Here is an 18380-nt window from a genome sequence, read left to right on the forward strand (position 1 = left end):
TGTGATCCACAACCAGCTCCTTGGTTTTTGTGACATTGAGGGAGAGGTTGATGACTATCAGGGTGATGACTTCCTCTCTGTAGGCTGTCTCATTATTATTTGAGATTGGGCCAATCAATGTATTATTATCAGCAAATTTAATGAGCAGATTGGAGCTGTGGGTGGCAACACAGTCATATGGGTATACAGGGAGTGAAGAAGGGGATTTCGTACACAGGACTGAGGGGCTCCTGTGTTGAGGGTCAGAGGTGAGGGAGTCCACTCTTACCACCTGCTGGCGATCTCACAGGAAGTCCAGGATCTAGCTACACAAGGCAGGGTGAAGGCCAAGGTCTCTGAGCTTCTTGTTGAGCCTGGATGGAATTATGGTGTTGAACTGTAGTCCAAGAACAGCATTCTCACATAAGCATCCTTTTTCTCCAGATGTATAAGGACGGTATGTAGAGCAGTGGCTATTGCGTCATCTGTCAATCGGTTGCGTCGATAGGTGAATTGTAGGGGGTCCAGTGTGGGCGGTAACATGCTGCAGATGTAATCCTTCACCAGCCTCTCAGAGCATTTGCTTATATTTGAGATGAGTGTGGCAGGATGCCAGTTTTTCATACAAGTTATCTTGGTCTTTTTAGCTTCAGGAACGATGGTGGATGTTTTGAAGCAGGTGGGCACTCTACACTGGGAGCGAGAGAGATTAAAAATGTCTGTAAACACACCTGCCAGCTGTGCCATGTTCACTCTGAGCACCTGCCCTGGGATGTCGTCCAGCCCCGCAGCCTTGCAACTGTCCAGCCGTTGGGAACACCTGCATACTTCAGCCTCCGAGATGACCAAGGTGCAGGTTGTTTTGGTGGCCCTCCTCGGGCTCAGTGTTGGCGACATTGAACTGAGCGTAAAAAATATTTAGTTCATCTGGGTGAGAGGCGGTGATGTTGGAAACTCCACTGTGTTTAGCTCTGAAGTCTGCGATGGTGTGCAGACCTTGCCATAAGCTGCGTGTGTTGTTGCTGGAGAGTTGTGTCTGGATCTTGTCCCTGTATTGTCGTTTCGCTGCCTTGATGACTTTGTGCAGATCATAACTGCATTTCTTGAGTTCCTGTTGGTCACCGGCAATGTAAGCTCTTGGGTTGCGCATTAAGTGCTGCTTGCATGGAACTGTTGATCCAGGGTTTCTGGTTTGGATAGACCCTGACCGATTTCTGGGGGACAACATCCTCGATGCACTTTCGGATGAAGCTCGTGACCCCATCTATGAACTTGGAGACATCCTCATCACAAAAGACATTCCAGTTGATGTCATCAAAGCAGTCTGGTAGCATGGAGTCCAATTGGTTGGACCAACAGTAGAAGGTTTTAACTATGGCCGCCTCTTGTTTTACCTTTTGTTAAAACATTTTTCTGCGTATCTTGTTACTAATTATTATGTACAATGTGGGGAAAGTATATTTTTTAGTGTTATCAAAGGAATTATGACTTTTGCTTTGTCCTTTTTAGTTGGGTATAACTTTTTTAAAATTGATGTGCTGACCTTCAAACTTATTCTGAGATCATCCTAACCCTTCCCTCCCACGTAGCCCTCCATTGTTCTATCATCCATGAGCCTACCTAAGAGTACTTTAAATGTCCCTCATGTATCTGCCCCTACCACCACCCCTGGCAGTGTGTTCAATGCACATATCACTCTGTATAATTAAAAAGAAAACTACCTCTGATACAACATCTCCCCTGTACTATCCTCCACATTTCTTTTGGCTGCACCACCTCCCTTTAGGTAAATTTGTCCTTTCAGCTGTGAATCGGATAGGTGATCTACACAACTCTTGGACTTCAGGCTGTCTGTTGTTTCAAGCTACTAAGCCAAGATTTGCATTGAACACACGTTTCCTCAGTTTTGACCCTCATTAACCAACACCAAAAACAGGAGGTATTCTTTTTCTTGGAAGTTTTTTTTAAAATCCCAGTGCATCTTCTAGGTCAAATTAGGGTTAGGGTTAGGGTTAGGGTTAGGGTTAGGGTCTGACTCTCATTAACCTACTGAGAGCATATCATGCAATCTGATTGCATTGGACAGTAAGAGGTGAACACTGAACTTGTTTTGGATGTGAATTGGGTTTATGGTGCCTTCTGCATCTACTTTTACATATGACCCTCAATGTTTTTTTTCCAAACGTGAACCAAGAAAGGCTTTGTCACCTGAAGCTTGATGCAAGTATAATGATGTATATGAAGTTTAACTGTCAAAGTAAATTCTGTAGTTCCTCCATTCTTTTGGTGAATAAATTCCTCCCTGGCTAAGTCTGAAAATCAGAAGACCGTAAGATATAGGAACAGAATTAGGCCATTTGGCCCATTGAGTCCGCTCTGGCGTTTCATCATAGCCGATCCATTTTTCCTGTCAGTCCTAATCTTTTGCCTTATCCCTTCATGCTTTGACCAATCAAGAATCTATTAACCTCTGTATTAAATAATATGTAAAGACTTGGCCTCCACAGCTGCCTGTGATCTCCACAGATCACCACTCTCTGGCTAAAGAAATTCCTCCTCATTTCCATTCTAAAAGGACACCCTTCTTTATTAAAATTCTACAATAATGAGAATAAATGAGACAAACCATCTGTTTAATAGTTGACTTGCATATTAAAGTGTGTACAAATTAATTTATTGAATACTTTTTAAGAACAATAACTGGTTATTTTCATTTTGTAGTTGGCAGTGTTGTTACTTTAATTTCATTAAACCCTTAAACATGGGAAATAAATTTTCTGCAGTTGCTGAAAATCCAAAGCAACACACATAAAATGCTGGAGAAAGTCAGCAGGTCAGGCAGTATCTGTGAAAAAGAGTAAACAGTCGACATTTCGGGCCCAGCCACCCCTGTCCCAAGACTTGGGTTTGTCTCCTTTGTTAATTGTAACCTCAGAAGTGAGTTACTGAGTTAAACAAGTTCTTCATTCAGTGACTGGGCAGCAGTATGTCAATTAAACTGATGGCTGCTTTCACTCAGTCGATATCGCATTGAAGGAAAGGAATAACGGCAAGAAGATCTGAATTAAGCTGATTACTTCCGAGATGCTGTTGAAATTCAATGTGGTCTGCTCCGTAAGTCATTGTGGAGATGGGGTGAGCATGTAGTGAATTCTAAATCTTAAATAGCAGTCAGCTGGTTTGAAAAAGAAAACTTTGCTGCATTGAGTGTAAGTTTGCCAGCATGCTGATGTGGTCAGGGTTTTGGTGCGGTGGGGGTTAGGAAGCCATTATTTCTGCCTCCAATACTTGAGGTTTGTGTGAGCTTCATACAATCAAACAAAACAGAACTGTCAGACCAAAAAAAATTTGGTTTACGTTACTTGCAGCCTGTGATTGTGTAGTGGCACCAGCACCGGACCTCAAGACGAGTGGTCCCAGGTTCGAATCTGGCCGGTTCCTTACACTCCATGCTGGGTTGAGCATCGAGATAGCAACTTGGGCTCGTAAAGAAAACAGACAAAATGCTAAAGGAACGGCAAGGTTGTCGCCAAATGCACCGTGAGGCACAGACAGGAATTGTACACATTGCTTGAGGACGATACAGTTAATGAATTATTAGCTACTATTAAGTGAATATGTAAAATCCAATTTAGTAGACAAAACTGTTGTAACTGCAGAATGTGTGGGCTGGATGAGAACAGTGAGATCAACAGCACCATCACCTGCATCCTGATGATCTTTCAGCTCAATAGCTCTGACCTTGACTGTAGATGTTGTGATGCATTGGGGGAAGGAGCAGTCACCTTGCTGGTCTAATCAGAAAGCAGGAACACACCGGCCAGGAATAGAAGATGTAGCCGGTTCAGGATGTGGTGATGCAGGAAATTGTCATAGGGCTCTGTCTATTCAAGTTTAAATTGTGTTTTTATTACTCCAGTCTTGGGGATTATTTGTTCAGTATCTTCAGCATTTTGTTCTCTTGTATCTCATTCTTGGTTGTAATCCTCGAGTGAATGGCAAGGACTGGAACTGGTACAAGTTGGATCCAAGCCTAGTTGCAGTTGCAACAAAATGAAGCTCTGAAATCATGATTTGAATAGAGTTCTCTCCTCGCTCTACGCCTGATGACCAGAATTAGAAAGTGGCTGGAATAAGCTGGGGCTCTGAATTATCCCAGAGAAGCTGATGTGGAAGGTGAAACTCTAATCCTACTGACCCCATTCCATAATGATTTGAAGTTCAAAACACACAAAAAAAAAGGAAAAGCAATAAATAGCTTGGAAGTTAGGAAGAGATCATCTTAAATTAGGAATGTGCAGAAGTATCCGTGGTTGAAAAGCTGTTATTTTTAACTGCTAATTTCAGCAGGCTGTTTTCATCTTTGAATGTTATTACAGTTTGGTGTCAATTTGAAAAACAAATTATTATGCTGGTGATGTTAACATCCTGCTCTTGATATGATTTGTCACATGAGATTACTGTTGGGTTGAGTAGCAGTAAGTATGTACTTTGAATAATTTAGTTATCATACTCTACGTCTCCTACTATTTCTGAAAAGCATTGTCAGCTGCCTTTCCAATCTGCATGTATTCCCACTGTCCAGGAACCAGTGCAGCAAAACCTCATCAGGTTCAGGTAGCTGCATCGCTTTGAAAAGTTGCTTAACTCAAAGTCCCAGTAATTGGCTTCCAATGTGATTTGACCTTGAAATAGCATTCAGCATCTTCAATAGTACTGTTTAAAACTTTCAGCATTTGCAACTTTTAGTTTGAGACTGGCTTATTGAAAAAAAATTTGTAAACACCGTCTCAAAGGAAGATTGGGTTTGTGGATCGTATTTAGTAACTATAGCCAGGGTGAAAGCAGAATGATTTCTTGCTGATGGATTCATATCACTGACATTGCCAAATTAACCCCTTGATATTTACTGCCTACTTTATCAATACACAGCACAGGTTTACTTTCATTTCTCACTGTAGCTCATCCTTTTTGCAGAAGTTCCTTTTGCAGGATTTGTATTTGGTACTGTTTCTTTCAATACTTCTCATAGATTGTTCGGATCTCAACAGGAATAGGCTGGTAATGGTAACCTAGTGGATCAACTCTAGGCATTGAGAATATCTAGAATTAAAAGTAATCTGTTGCTAAATGGGGAGAGGTTTATTTTTTTTCTGTAAAAACAACTACTTCGCTCTATTAAACTGGTAGTTATTGCTTTAAAGTCATCAAACTGCATGCAGTGTCTCTATTTTGAATTAATTACATCAGTATTACTTCCAACCTCATTATATCTGGATTATTAAACAGAACCTTTGGAAAAACAATTGTAAATATCTGAAATATTCAAATTTTTATTCAAATTATTTACACACGTCAACTGAAATAATTATCTGTATACAAGAATCTTTCCTTGTATCTTGTCAGATTGTCAGACTTTATCGCCTGGTCTTGACAGTGTGATTTTGGACTCCTGTGGTAGACTTGTTATATATTTTTTCCCTTGTGATCACCAGTTTAAAAACTCATTGCAACTTTGCTCACAGGGTGGTGCAAGTGGGGAGCAGGCTACCAGCAGAATTGGAACACATGGATGCAATTGTAACATTAAAGTTTGGATGGGTACAGGGATGAGAAAGGTATGAAGGGCTTTGATCTAGCTGCAGGTAGATGGAATTAGGCAGAAGACCTGATCAGTACGCGTAGACGGGCTGTTTCTATGATTTACTTTATGATGACTGTAATTTCCATGTGGTTGCTGGTGGTTTTAATAAATTTTCTGTCATTGCATTCCTTCGATTTGTTACACTGACACATTAGGACAGTGTTATTTTACAACAAGTTGTCTAAAATGGATATTTAAGAGATGGTCTTAAATTATATGACACTTAATCACTAGATTAATAATTAAATAACTTGCTTTCAAGTGAATAACATTGGTCAAAGCAATCATAAATGATTAGAAACCTTGTCAAGAGTAACCATAGATTCTACTTATGAAGGAGATACTAAGCTCCAAGTGCTTTGAAAGCATTATTGTACTGAACTATTTTTGTGAACGGTTATCAATGTGAAGTTTATTTCGACACAAGACTGCAGATGCTGGAATTTGGAGCACCAGTCATTCTGCTGGAGAGGCTTGCCGGGGGAAGGAATTGTTGGAGTTTCAGGTCGACCCCCCCCCCCCACAATCAGTGCTGAGAGCAGAGTGGAGACAAAGGAGAGGGGGAGTGGTGAGACAGGATCCCAAGGTGACTGGTAAACGGAGGAGAGAAGGATGACAGGCAGGCTGAGCCGGTTTGGGTGGAGTTGGAGGCAGAGGCCGGTGGATGATGAATGGAGGTAGAGATGAAAACAAATAGGTAGATGGAACTCAGCAAGTCAGGCTGCAGTTATGGAAGGAAATAAACAGTTTCTTCTCCTCCATCGATGATGTCTGACTTGCTGAGTTCCTCGAGCATTTTGTGTGTGTCACCCTCCCTTGCTGTATCTGCCTCTCCCTTTTTACCCTCAGCTTCTATTCTTCATTTGCCTCCTTCTGTTTCCAAACCACACCCTTCCTCTCCTGTACCTGGTTTGACCCTACTTGTCATTCTCCTCCCCTCCCGAGTCCACCAGTCACCTTTGGGCCCTGTCTCACCACTCCCTCTGTCTTTGTGCTAAATGTCTTCCCTCTCCACTGCAGGCTCTCTACCTAAAACATTGGCAACTCCTTTGCCTTCACAGATGTTGCTTGACCTGCTGAGTTCCTCCAGGAGATTGTTTATTGCTGAGGCTTATTCAACCCACAATTGTCCTTAACATTGTTTCGTAGATAACTTGGGTGGCTTGTAATGATGGTGAAGAGTAGTTGGGTGAATGAATATTGAGGAAGGTATTCTATTCAATATTTTGTTTTTCCTACTCTTCATAATTGTAACTGCAACAACTTCTGGTATGTCCTGACAAGGGGTTTCAGCCCGAAACGTCAACAGTGCTTTTCCTTACAGATGCTGCCTGCCTGCTCTGTTCCACCAGCATTTTGTGTTGTTTGAATTTCCAGCATCTGCAGATTTCCTCGTGTTTGCTCTGGTATGTCTAGGATCCCTTTGTGAAGTAGTCCCAAAGTTATTCATGAGATTGCTTCCAATTAGTATCAGACATGAAGCCACAAGGACATTGGGCTCTGGGCAAAATATTCAGTGGAAGAGTTTGCTTTTAAGGAGCATTTTATGAGATGAGAGAGATGAAGAGGTTTGGAACTAAGACTTGCAAGCTAAATCCACTGATGGTGGAATTGGATGAGAGAGTTATAAAATGGGGGGGAAGATGAGGGAAACTAAAATTGTGGATGGATTTAGGAAAAGGGGGTGAGAATCTTGAGATGTTGCTTAATCAGGATCTGTTATAGGTCAACAAGTATTAGGATTTGGTTGTGATGGGTGATAAACCTTCTATTTATTTTGAGGGGTGCGGGCCAGAAACATCATGCTTTGGAGAGTAGAGGAGAAAATGTGTAGATGAAGGTCTACCAGTCTGGACTTGCTTTAAGAGATTTTTTTTTGAAAAATTCAAAGCATGATATTGACATGGCTATATTTAATGTACCTTTCACTGAAAACAGCTATTGTCAGGTCAAGGTAGTGATTGGAAGGGAAGGCCTTCTGCAAGTTTTGCTTGGTCTTCTGCTGGAGATGTTTGATGGTTGATGTTCTGGCTTTATTTTAAGGATCTCAGAGTGCATGCAAGATTTAATTGCATGCTTGAAGGAAGGGATTCTGTAGCACTAATCTTTAAATTGGGAGCTTGACTTTCCAACATTTTAATCTTATTAAATGATGTACAGTATAATTTGTTGCATCTCAGCACCAAATACCACATCTCAAAATAATCAGTGCTGCTGTTAATACACTTTTGGGTGTTTCCTTTTACACCCTGACCTTTTAAAACTTGAAGCCTGTGTGAACACTGACATTTTTCTTTATTTGAAAATGATATAATATCCACGTCTAGTGAAGTGTAACTCTTCCTAGAAATTTTCACAATTGAAAAATTAAAGATTTGTGTTTGATTATGTAATAGATGTTATTTAATGGATATTAATCATACTTTGTATAGTAATGAGGATGTTTCAAATCTTTGAACACTTTTTTTTGTTTTTCTTCAGTCAGCTCCATAATTCTTTTAAAAACTTATTAGTGTCTCTTTTTATATTTAAGTATGTGCGGAGCCTTTCAATCCTGATGAGGAAGAGGAGGATGTGGAACCACGGGTATGCAATGTTTTATAGGATGATGTATAATAATGTGATAAGTGGAATATGCATATTTTGAGAAACTGAATGGTATCCCCACCCCTCCTCTCCCACCCCCAACTCCTCTCCCCTAGGCTTGCCCCAATTTCTAAATGTGCACGTGTGCCCAATAACTTGTGATGGTGTCAAAATCAGACTATATTCATTTTGTTTGGGGATTACTGCATCAGACCCTGGGTTGGAAGAAGAAGGAGGACTTTTGTTGCAAATACCTTTGAGGGAAAACCAAGGTAGCCACCAGGAAGAAGAAAATCTGAGCTAAAAGAAATTTTATTGAGAAATAATAATTGCAAACTGGAACAACTTGTACAAGATACAAGAAAAAGGAGGGGAAAATTAGAGAATTAAAACTAAGCAACATTAAATGGTAACAGTAACATTAATGAAAAGAACAAATATTTGGGCTTTTAAAGGTGATTAGCTGTCAATAATAAAATTCTTTTATTTCATACTGTGACATGCCAGCTGTCCCAAATTCCTAACAAGATGAAATCAAGACATAGGGATAGAGTTTATTGCCTTAATAGGATGCAGGAAAGAACAGCAGAGGGCAGCAGTGGCTGCAGTGAACAGTGCTATAGATGGGAAAATATAGACCAAAGCATTTTGTTCAAAATGTAAAAAGCAGTGGGAAAGATAAGTCACATCAGAAAATGTGCAAAGGTGTTCTCTACATTTTACGAATATACAGAAGTGTCTGTATCTAAAATTTGTTCAATAATTGGTAAATAAAAACAATTCAACTGCTTAAGTTATGACTTGCTAGTCCATGTCAACTTACCTGCAGTTTTGAGTTTATGATATCTGAGGCCACTGTTTCTCTTTAAAAAAAAACCCTGCAAGAAACAACATAAGCCAAGCTTGGCCTGCTTAATAGCAATGAGTTTATATGTATTTTTGCCTAGTGCTCTTCATTGGCCCTAATGGGTTCTAGCCTCTCTAGTATTGAAGACATCTTCAAGGAGCACTGCCTCAGAAAGGTGGCATTCATCATTAAGGACCCCCACCACCTACAACATGCCCTCTTCTCATTGTTGCCATCAGGAAAGAGGTACAGAAGCCTGAAGGAACACACCCACCAACAATTCATGAACAGCTTTTTCCCCTCTGCCATCTGATTTCTAAATGGACAATGAACCCATGAACACTACCTCACTACTTTTTGGGAACAGCTTCTTCCCCTCTGCTATCCAATTTTCTAAATTGCCACTGAACCCAGGATATATACAGAACCATATATATAGATGTATGTATGTGTGTCAGTGATATTGGACCTGATTCTGATTATCTTCCTTTAGTGAAAGGATATTTAGTCTGCAGTCCTTTCAGTTCTGAATCCAAAGTAAGGGATTTGGTAGTTGTGTATTACTCCTGGACCATCTTGACATTTACCTATAATAGTATTGGTGAGATGACAATTGTGTATAGTGCCTTGGATTTTCCAGTTTTGTTTGTTAGGCCCTCAAGTAAATGACTATGCTATTGAGAGTGAAACTTAATAAATTTACTTGATATTTCTCTTGTAGGTTATTCATCCAAAAACCGATGAGCAAAGGAGAAGATTGCAAGATGCCTGTAAAGACATTCTGCTCTTCAAAAACTTAGACCAGGTATCAATATCATACTAAATGCCTTGTACGGTGATCGAAATGAGCAAATGTAACTATATAAATATGAAGACATGACTTGTTATTTGAACTATACTGTCTTCTCCTTAAATTGCCAGATAATGTTATGCATGTGTTTGATTTTATTTTTGCAATTCCTAAACTGTAAATAAAAAAAAAAGCAGCAATTTGGGCTGATGCTTTTTCGAACCAGAAAAGGCCATTGTGCCCAGGGAAGCTATTGCTTATTTGTTCATCAGGCCCACTCTATTTGAATATCATCTGTTCATTCCCTGCTCATCTTCATATAATGATCTAAATTATTCCTTGATTGTTCATCCTGGGTAACTTTTAGCTGGGTACCAACTAACTTGGCTCTTTGTCCATCATTTTAACAGATTTAGCATTGTGGACAAATTGCTTGGGTAAATTTTCAGGTATATTTTGTCAGCTTAATTTAAAAAAATTCTCCATAGCAATTCTTTGCTGATGCAAACTACGAGATAAATAAATGTTTTCTTACCAGGTCACCCACAGCAACAGGTATGTAAACAATACAAAATATAGATTTTTTCCCCCTACTTATTTGCCATCTCTAATAATCTAAGCATTTTAAAAGAATTTTAACTTGTGCTTATTGGGGATGATAACAAAAATTGAGCCCATGAATTTGGGATCCTTAGCTATTAGAATCCTAGAAAAGTACAGCACAGTAGCAGGCCTTTCAGCCCAGCTAGTTCATGGCAAACCATTTAAACAGCCTACTCCCATTTAACTGCACTATGACCATAGCACTCCATACCCCTACCATCTGTGTACCTATCCAAACAGGTTCTGAATTTGCCTCCCTTAAATGTGTCTCCTAACTCTCATCGTGGTCATTTAATGTAATGTTATCTGTAAGGCCCCTTTACAATTCCACAGATCCTTTCCCACTACACTTCCCTTTCTTACACCCATTCTACTTACTATTGTAAGTGATTTCTGTAGGGTATATTAAAATAGTTATGAATTGACTCCCAGTTTAGGAGCCACATATCTATTTCCTGTCATGAGTTGGGGAGTGGTAGAAGCAAAGGAGTAGTTACGCGTTCTCATTTTGTTAGTTTAGTATAGTCTTGTGGAGATGGGTTGAGCTACAGAGAACAATATATTTTTTTAGTTGACCTCTTAGTGCCATTGAGATCGCAAATTTAGTTTGGCTTAGTTATGCTCATTGGGACGTTATTGGAACACTTACTAATCACTAACTTTGTATACGTTAGTTCGACTGCTAAATTTGCTACTTTGCTAATTTGAATACTATATCACTAACTTGGTTTCGCTAGTGTTTTTTATTGCTATAAGATTGTTCATCTCTGCTTGCTTTGTAATAGGGGATTGAACATGCCTTTTTTTGACTTTGGAACTTTATTAATTTGGAAGCATGTCGATCTCCTGGCTTAGTCCCTCAGTGGTTTTGGTTTGTTTTAAAGTTACCACTACACTCAATATCCTAAAAAACTGCGCCTGATCTCCAGACACTTTTCAAGTCTACGTATTTTTTTTTGTTCTGTCATCTTCTAAATGAATGTGTATTTGACCACAACGAATTTGGTTGATTGTCCAACTCCTACCACAAGACCACAAACAATTCTAGTCTGGGCCTAGCTGACATCATGATGGTGACTGTATTCTCTTAATTTTCAGTCTCTTTAGATACACTGCCACAATTGTCTGATTTTTTTTTTCTCCAATGGCTTTTCTGTGTCCTTCTTAATAAACTTACAATCACTGTGGTTCTCTTCATTTCCTTTGGTGATCACCCCTTCCCAGGATTTTTCCCTTTCTTCTGGCTCAATTATGAGCTGCTCCTTGGCAATGTGTCCAAAGATGCTGAGTCATCTTCCTTGTATTCTGAACTCATCATACTTTTGTACTGAGACATCACATCTGCAGTTCGATCCTAAATAAATTAGCTTAAATCCATTGTCTTCCTCCACAGATCCCTGCCTCAACTCTATTCTCTTAATAATGCCACTGTTACAAGCTGTGCTGATTTTCTCCCTTCCTTCATCTCTCTCTGGCATTCCTCCCTCATCCCATTGACTTTGTTCTCTTGTTTTTTAAAATCCCTTTGTAAAATCCATATTCTTACCCCTAATATTTTTTTTATGTCTGTTTCCGTTTGCATCTGAGGAAGCACACTGTTATTTTTAATGTTTAGGACAGTAATTAAAATTAGTATTTGTGAGTTAATGTGCAACTGTAAAGAATTTGATGTGCTTTCTTCAAGATTTGAGTCACTGATTGAAAACTTCAGAGATTAATTCAGTTTGATTTTGGTTCAAGGTCCATAAGTGGGTTAAAATTAGAAGTAATTACTGTAATATTTTGCACTGCACGATCACAACGATTTTGGGAGTATGGTTCAAAATGAAAATATTAGGCTTTCCAGCATGAAAATCTTCAACTACGAAAACTAAAACAACTTTGTTTTTCCTCAAACAATTTAATTTTTGTTATTTCCTGCACTTGTGTAACTTTCCACTCGTTTGTTTTAAAGTGATACTAAAATTGATTTCTAAAAATGCTCAGACTGTGCACTTGGCCCTGTTTGATATGTGCTGAAAGGAATCTGAAAAGCTTCTCGTTTTGTTTTCCTCCCTATTTTCAACTTTTATCATTGATCATTTACAATGTGATTTCTGTTGCGATTTCTTGTGTTTCAGTTCAGATTGCAACTATGCAATCAAAAATGTGACGGTGTCACTACATCATTGAAGGATGGAGCTGTTTGCATTACAATGCCACCTAGTGAGCCCGCGATTTGAACAGAACAGTATTGGAATGTTGTTTAATGCTTGGGGCTTGGGAGAATCAAATGCCTACTCAGAATAGTCCACCATTTGAGTGTTTACCTACATAAAACAGGATGAACCAGAAATCATATTTTGGTCTTTCTTCCCCCCCCCCCCCAAATTGCTCGATAATAACTTGTCATAATTAGTACGTCATGCTCCTTCCTACTACATTGGACTTTGCTCACAATAGGCCTGAACAAGTCACTGCCCTCTCAGTAGGAATGAGGTATTATGTTACTTGCTTCCTTTTTTTTTGAGGAAGTTTAGAACTTGCTACTAATACCATGTGATTTGTAGCCTATAGCATAACTCTGTTACTCTGGATAGACTGTTCCAGTGCCATTAATCCATTTTGGGATATGGAGCTTGGGAATTATTATATCCACCTGAAATAGTTTTAAAATATGTTTTAATGAGACTCAAGAACTCTATTTCAACATTCAACCTCTGTTAAAATCCTCAAGATGATATTGTATTGCACTAATCAGAACAGAAATCATTGGTTGCTGGGCCAAAAAGATATTGGGTTAATGAGGGATCAAATTAATGGGCGGTTGACATCTGAGATATCACATTGATTCCAATGAGGAACTAATTGAATTGCAGCAGCAAATGTTATGCAACCACAAGATTAAAAGCAGTATTCAGTGACCTTGTAGTCTCAATTGATTTGCATTTTGTGGTGTTACTTGAAAACAAAGCCAAACTGCTGAGTGGCTGAGTACAGGAGTAGGCACTGTATAACGAGCTTCCAAAGTAACTAAGTTCCAAGTCGAGAAAAGTAACTTTGATCCTTTTATTATGAAACCAAGACAAACGGCCTTATAGTGAGATAAACATTCCAATTAGCGATATAGCAAAATTAACGGTCAACAAAAAAAAAATCACTCCTGGCTCAACCGTTCTCAACCAGATAGAACCGACTAACTAAAACAAAGTGAGAATATGTAACTATACTCTTTGCTTCTACCAAGCCCCTACCCACGTGACTAATTACCCATAATAAAATGTGCCACCCAAAATACAATCCAGTCTGAAAATAGATACATGGCTCCTACACATCTGATTCCCTAATGTCATGGAGATAACTGGTTTGCAAACAGGGTCATGATATCTAAATGAGTTGCCATGTGGCTGCTTTTGTTTTTGCAGTAAGCTTTCAAAGGTACTGATTTGGCTTTATTACTTACATTCTTCATATACTTGAGTAAAAATCTTTGTTACGTCTGTTCGAATGTGCAATTATAGTAATTTATAATAAATATTATGTGCAGCAGGGTAGTTAATACAGGTTTCCCCCGCTATCCGAAGGTAGAGCGTTCCTATGAAACGGTTCGTAGGCTGGAATGTCATAAAGTGAAGAAGCAATTACCATTTATTAATATGGGAAAAGTTTGTGAGCGTTCACACACCCAAAAAAAACCTACCAAATCATGCTAAATAACACAAAACTTAAAATAACAGTAACATTTAGTAAAAGCAGGAATGATGTGATAAATACACAGCCTATATAATGTAGGAATACTTTTCTGCAATCATTGCAGCACTGTCTAGCGTAGCGAAAATCTCACGCAAGCACTATCAGCAGAAGCACTCTTTCCAGTAACCTTTAAGCTATGAAGCTGCCAAATCATACCAAATAACACATAAAAATATACAGCCTATATAAAGTAGAAATAATGTATGTACAGTGTAGTTTCACTTACTGGAATCGGGAAGACAGTGAGCACACTGATGATGGTGTGTTAGGCTGAGTCGTCGGAGGTTGGGGTGGTGGGAGGTACAGGAGACTGGGGTGTCATCTCATCGTCATCTGTTTCCATCAGGGCAGGCAGGTCACTAACGTCTTCTATGTCTGCCTGCCTTGATGTCGACGGTCGAGGTCCGTCGTCTGCTGTGGCTGATGTGGAAGGCTTAAAAAACGACAGTATGCTTGACTGCTTAGCCTCGCGCATTTTTCTATCATACAGTTCTTTGTAAGCACTCAAACCATTCTGCAAATATGCCCTAAACCTATGTATCCTTTCAAAATTAAAGTCAAACTTTTCTGCAATCATTGCAAGCATTGTCAATCGCAGGGAAAACTTCACGCAATTGCTTCACGTTCATTTCCTGGATGACTCCACTTTTGGGCCGTTCGCTACTGCGTTTGGTTTTGATTGTTATCCTTTCCTCTTCATCAGCTCTTCATCTGTCAGTTCTTGGTCATGGGATGCCAAAACCTCTTCAACATCATCTTTGTCAACTTCCACAAACCCAGCCTCTTTAGCCAAACTCACTATTGCCGTATTTATTGTTGATGGTTCAAAGCCTTTAAAATCATTCCCTGCTTTGAGACACAGTTTCCTCCAAACGCCATTTCTCTTTGAGACTGTTAGCCTATTGAGAGCATTTCCAATGTTGGTGATTGCCAGTTTTATATTGTACTCTTTCCAGATCTCTCGCAAAGATGCTTTGGAGTTCCTCTCTGTCAATGGCACTTAAAATAAAACGCATCACATTTTGTGTATAGTAAGCCTTAGTTGTGGTTATTAGGCCTTGGTCACACGGCTGCAGCAACGATGTCGTATTCGGAGGTAAAACCGTGAATGTTACCGCCATACTGGGTAATGCCAGGTGGATGAGCAGCACAATTATCAACAATCACAAGACAGTTACCATCGAGGTTAATTTCTGTACAGTATTTTTCAACAAAAGGACTAACGTATCCACTCATGTACTCAGAAAAAAGCACTTGGGTATTCCAACTACTTGGATGTGAACAGAACACAACGGGAAGTGTCTTCTTTAAGTGCCCTCGGATTTTCTGAACGGTACACTAGTAGAGGCTTAAGGACAGCATCACCAGTGGCGTTAATAATAGGCATTAGGGTAAACCTGTCCTTCGATGCCTTGTGCCCCTTAGCCTGCTTTTCTTCTATTGAGATAAATATCTTTCTCAGCAATTTTTTCCAATAAATTGCAGTTTCGTCACAGTTAAACGCTTATACGAATAACCACCTTCTGTAATTATTTTCTTCAGTTCTGCTGGGAACTTTTCGGCAGTTTCAGTATCAGCTGAAGCACTCTCTCCAGTAAACTTTAAGCTGCGAAGCTGCCCTCACATCAGAAACCTATCAAACCACCCATGACTACCTTTAAATTCCACTTTTGCAACACTTTCATTACCATTGTCCAGTGCTTTCTGTTTCAGCTTATTAAAAAGACTGACTGATTTCTCCTTAGGTACAAGATAAGTTAACGAAACACCAGGCTTCATACACCCATCAATCCACTCAAGCAATAGACTTTACATTTTATCCATTATTGGATGCTGACTAAAAGAGACCACTTTGCTACGAGCAGAACCAACAGTAACATCGGCAGCTTTCAAGATTCTTTCTCTCTGCGTGTAAATAGTGCAAATGGTGGACGCAAGCAAGTTCAGCGTGCAGACAATGTTCTTACTTCATTCACCAAGATTGAAACACTTAATTATGTCTAGTTTTACACTAAGTGTAACACCCTTACGAGCTCTTTTGGGCTTTTCCGATACCTTAGAACTCATTTTGCTAACAGATGCACAAAATAAATCGAGATAAAGCACAGATGCTCACAGACACGTGTTTAAGCAATGCCGGCTAGAATGCAGTTCCGGGGGAGGAGTTTGACTGCTCGGGGCACGCTTTTTTCGTAACAGTGAAAACACCTTCTGTTAGCGAAAACAGATAACTAATGTAGGTCTTTCGTAACACCGAGGTGTCGTAAAGCGAGCATTCGAAAAACGGGGCACCTGTATAACATCTGATGTGACTATCAGCTACTTGAACAGGAAATGCGAAGGATATTGCAGAAATCAAAAGTATACTGTAAAGTTGGAACGGAGCTCGCAACACAGCTGCCGTGCGCGGTACCATCTTGATGAGGGTAGTGGAGGTGTAGGTGTTTGCAATTCTTTTTTGGTCTATTTAAATATTCCCATTGGATTGCGTGTGTGGAGAATAAAATAGGATTATGTGGTCATGGAGCAGTAAGATGGTCACTAGTATCCTAATTGGATGGCTATGGCTTTCACAGTTGGGCAGCAACACTCTTTACTGTTTTATGATTAATTTGCGCCCTTTAATTGTTTCAGAAGCAAAAATTGTTCTGTTGTTTGACTATTTATTGTTCTGGTTTCCACCTGTACACACCGTTGCTAGAAAGTGCACCTATGATTACTGTTTTGGATAATATGAAGCGATACTCGGAAATCAAAACAGCATTAACTCCCTGTAACATTGCCTGGATCTCAAAATGAAATTTCAACCAAAGCCAGTAATTTTCACTAAATGAAAAATTACTTAAGTACCATTGTCACTTGGCTGAATAAAAATCAGTAATATGAAATAGTGTGATTGTTTGTTCATCATCATTACTGTCCAGGTAGATATTAATGTAATTTTATGGGGAGTGCAATGGTAAGGAATGCTGCAAATGGCAAGGAAAAGAAATGGGAAATGCAGCAGAATTTTCTATTATACTCATTTGTATTTATCTGTGGCTGCCAGCTTTAACTGGGTAAGTATATTAATTCTGCTTAGACATATAATGCTCTGAAGATGATGTCCATTCCAAAGTCAATCCAAGTAAAACCTAGAAACAGTATTAAAGATGTACAACACCCTCTGTGTTGTATTCTCTTAGAACAGATGTAAACCACTGTTTCAAATAGCTCTTTGGTAGATTGTTAATGATTAAGTTGTTGTTACAAAGAGTGGGAGAATTATTGTCTTTGCTTTGGCAACAGTTACACTTCAATTAACATGGCTCAATTATTATCTGGGAGCTTACCATTGAGCTGTTAGATAGTATTCAAATTTGCTGAACCCAAGAAGTACTTGATTGGATCTGATGTAACTGAATGTTCATTTCCTGGTTAGAATTTTTGTTGCTTTGTTCACCAAGAAGACACAAAGCTCTTTCTGTTATCTCTCTCTTCGTGCTGATGGTTTTGTCCACTGCAAAAGCAGCGTTATGGCGAGCTTGGCAGGTACAAGCTTCTACAAGCTGTTAGCACATATTTGTTTCCATATGCGTTGCTATCCACATTGCAGAATGAGCAATGACTGAACCGTTACTTGGATAATCGAGCTTCTATCTCCCATTGCCCACCCCTTCACAACGGGTATTTGCTTCTTTCTAGAATTTGGAGCCAAGGTTCTGTTTTGCTTTTGTTCATTCACTTGTTTGCTCTTAGTCCAAGCCTGAGACTTCACGGTGATCATTGGCATGTTATTCAATAGGAATTAGTTTAGGGTTTAGGTAGGGTGGAAAGATTTGTAGTTACTCTGTATATTGGAACTCTAGGAGAGGGTGCACAGTGGGTCAGATTCTACATAATAGCTTTTCAATATCAAATTTGTATCGCAATTGTGATGTTACAGAAACTGTTCTAGAATCTAACAGGAACTTCCATCTACTGTATGCTTTCAAGTCAAGTAAAGTTTATTGTCACTTAATTATACATGTATACTGTCAAACAAGATTACAGTTCTCTAAATCAGGGTGTATGCATATTACATATAATACGCAATAACTTATGAAAGTAAGGAAAAAATCCTACAGATTAATTACATGTAAATAAGCAAACTAAAGTGCATAAGTTAAATATTGTAAGGTACAGAACAGATTAACCAATGACACTTTGAATGCGGTATG

At 39.2% G+C, this 18380-nt stretch overlaps 1 protein-coding gene across 1 annotated transcript in view; it reads left to right on the top strand.

Moving 5' to 3' along the window:
* The window catches only part of LOC140738673 (cAMP-dependent protein kinase type II-beta regulatory subunit-like), a 104618-nt gene that overhangs the window by 59932 nt on the left and 26306 nt on the right, over nt 1-18380 (top strand). The window contains exons 3-4 of the mRNA XM_073066324.1: nt 8157-8209; nt 9778-9861. Of these exons, the coding sequence (XP_072922425.1) occupies nt 8157-8209; nt 9778-9861 (137 nt within the window). The remainder of the gene's footprint in view (nt 1-8156; nt 8210-9777; nt 9862-18380) is intronic.

This window comes from Hemitrygon akajei, chromosome 14, assembly GCF_048418815.1.
Source record: "Hemitrygon akajei chromosome 14, sHemAka1.3, whole genome shotgun sequence".
NCBI lineage: Eukaryota > Metazoa > Chordata > Chondrichthyes > Myliobatiformes > Dasyatidae > Hemitrygon > Hemitrygon akajei.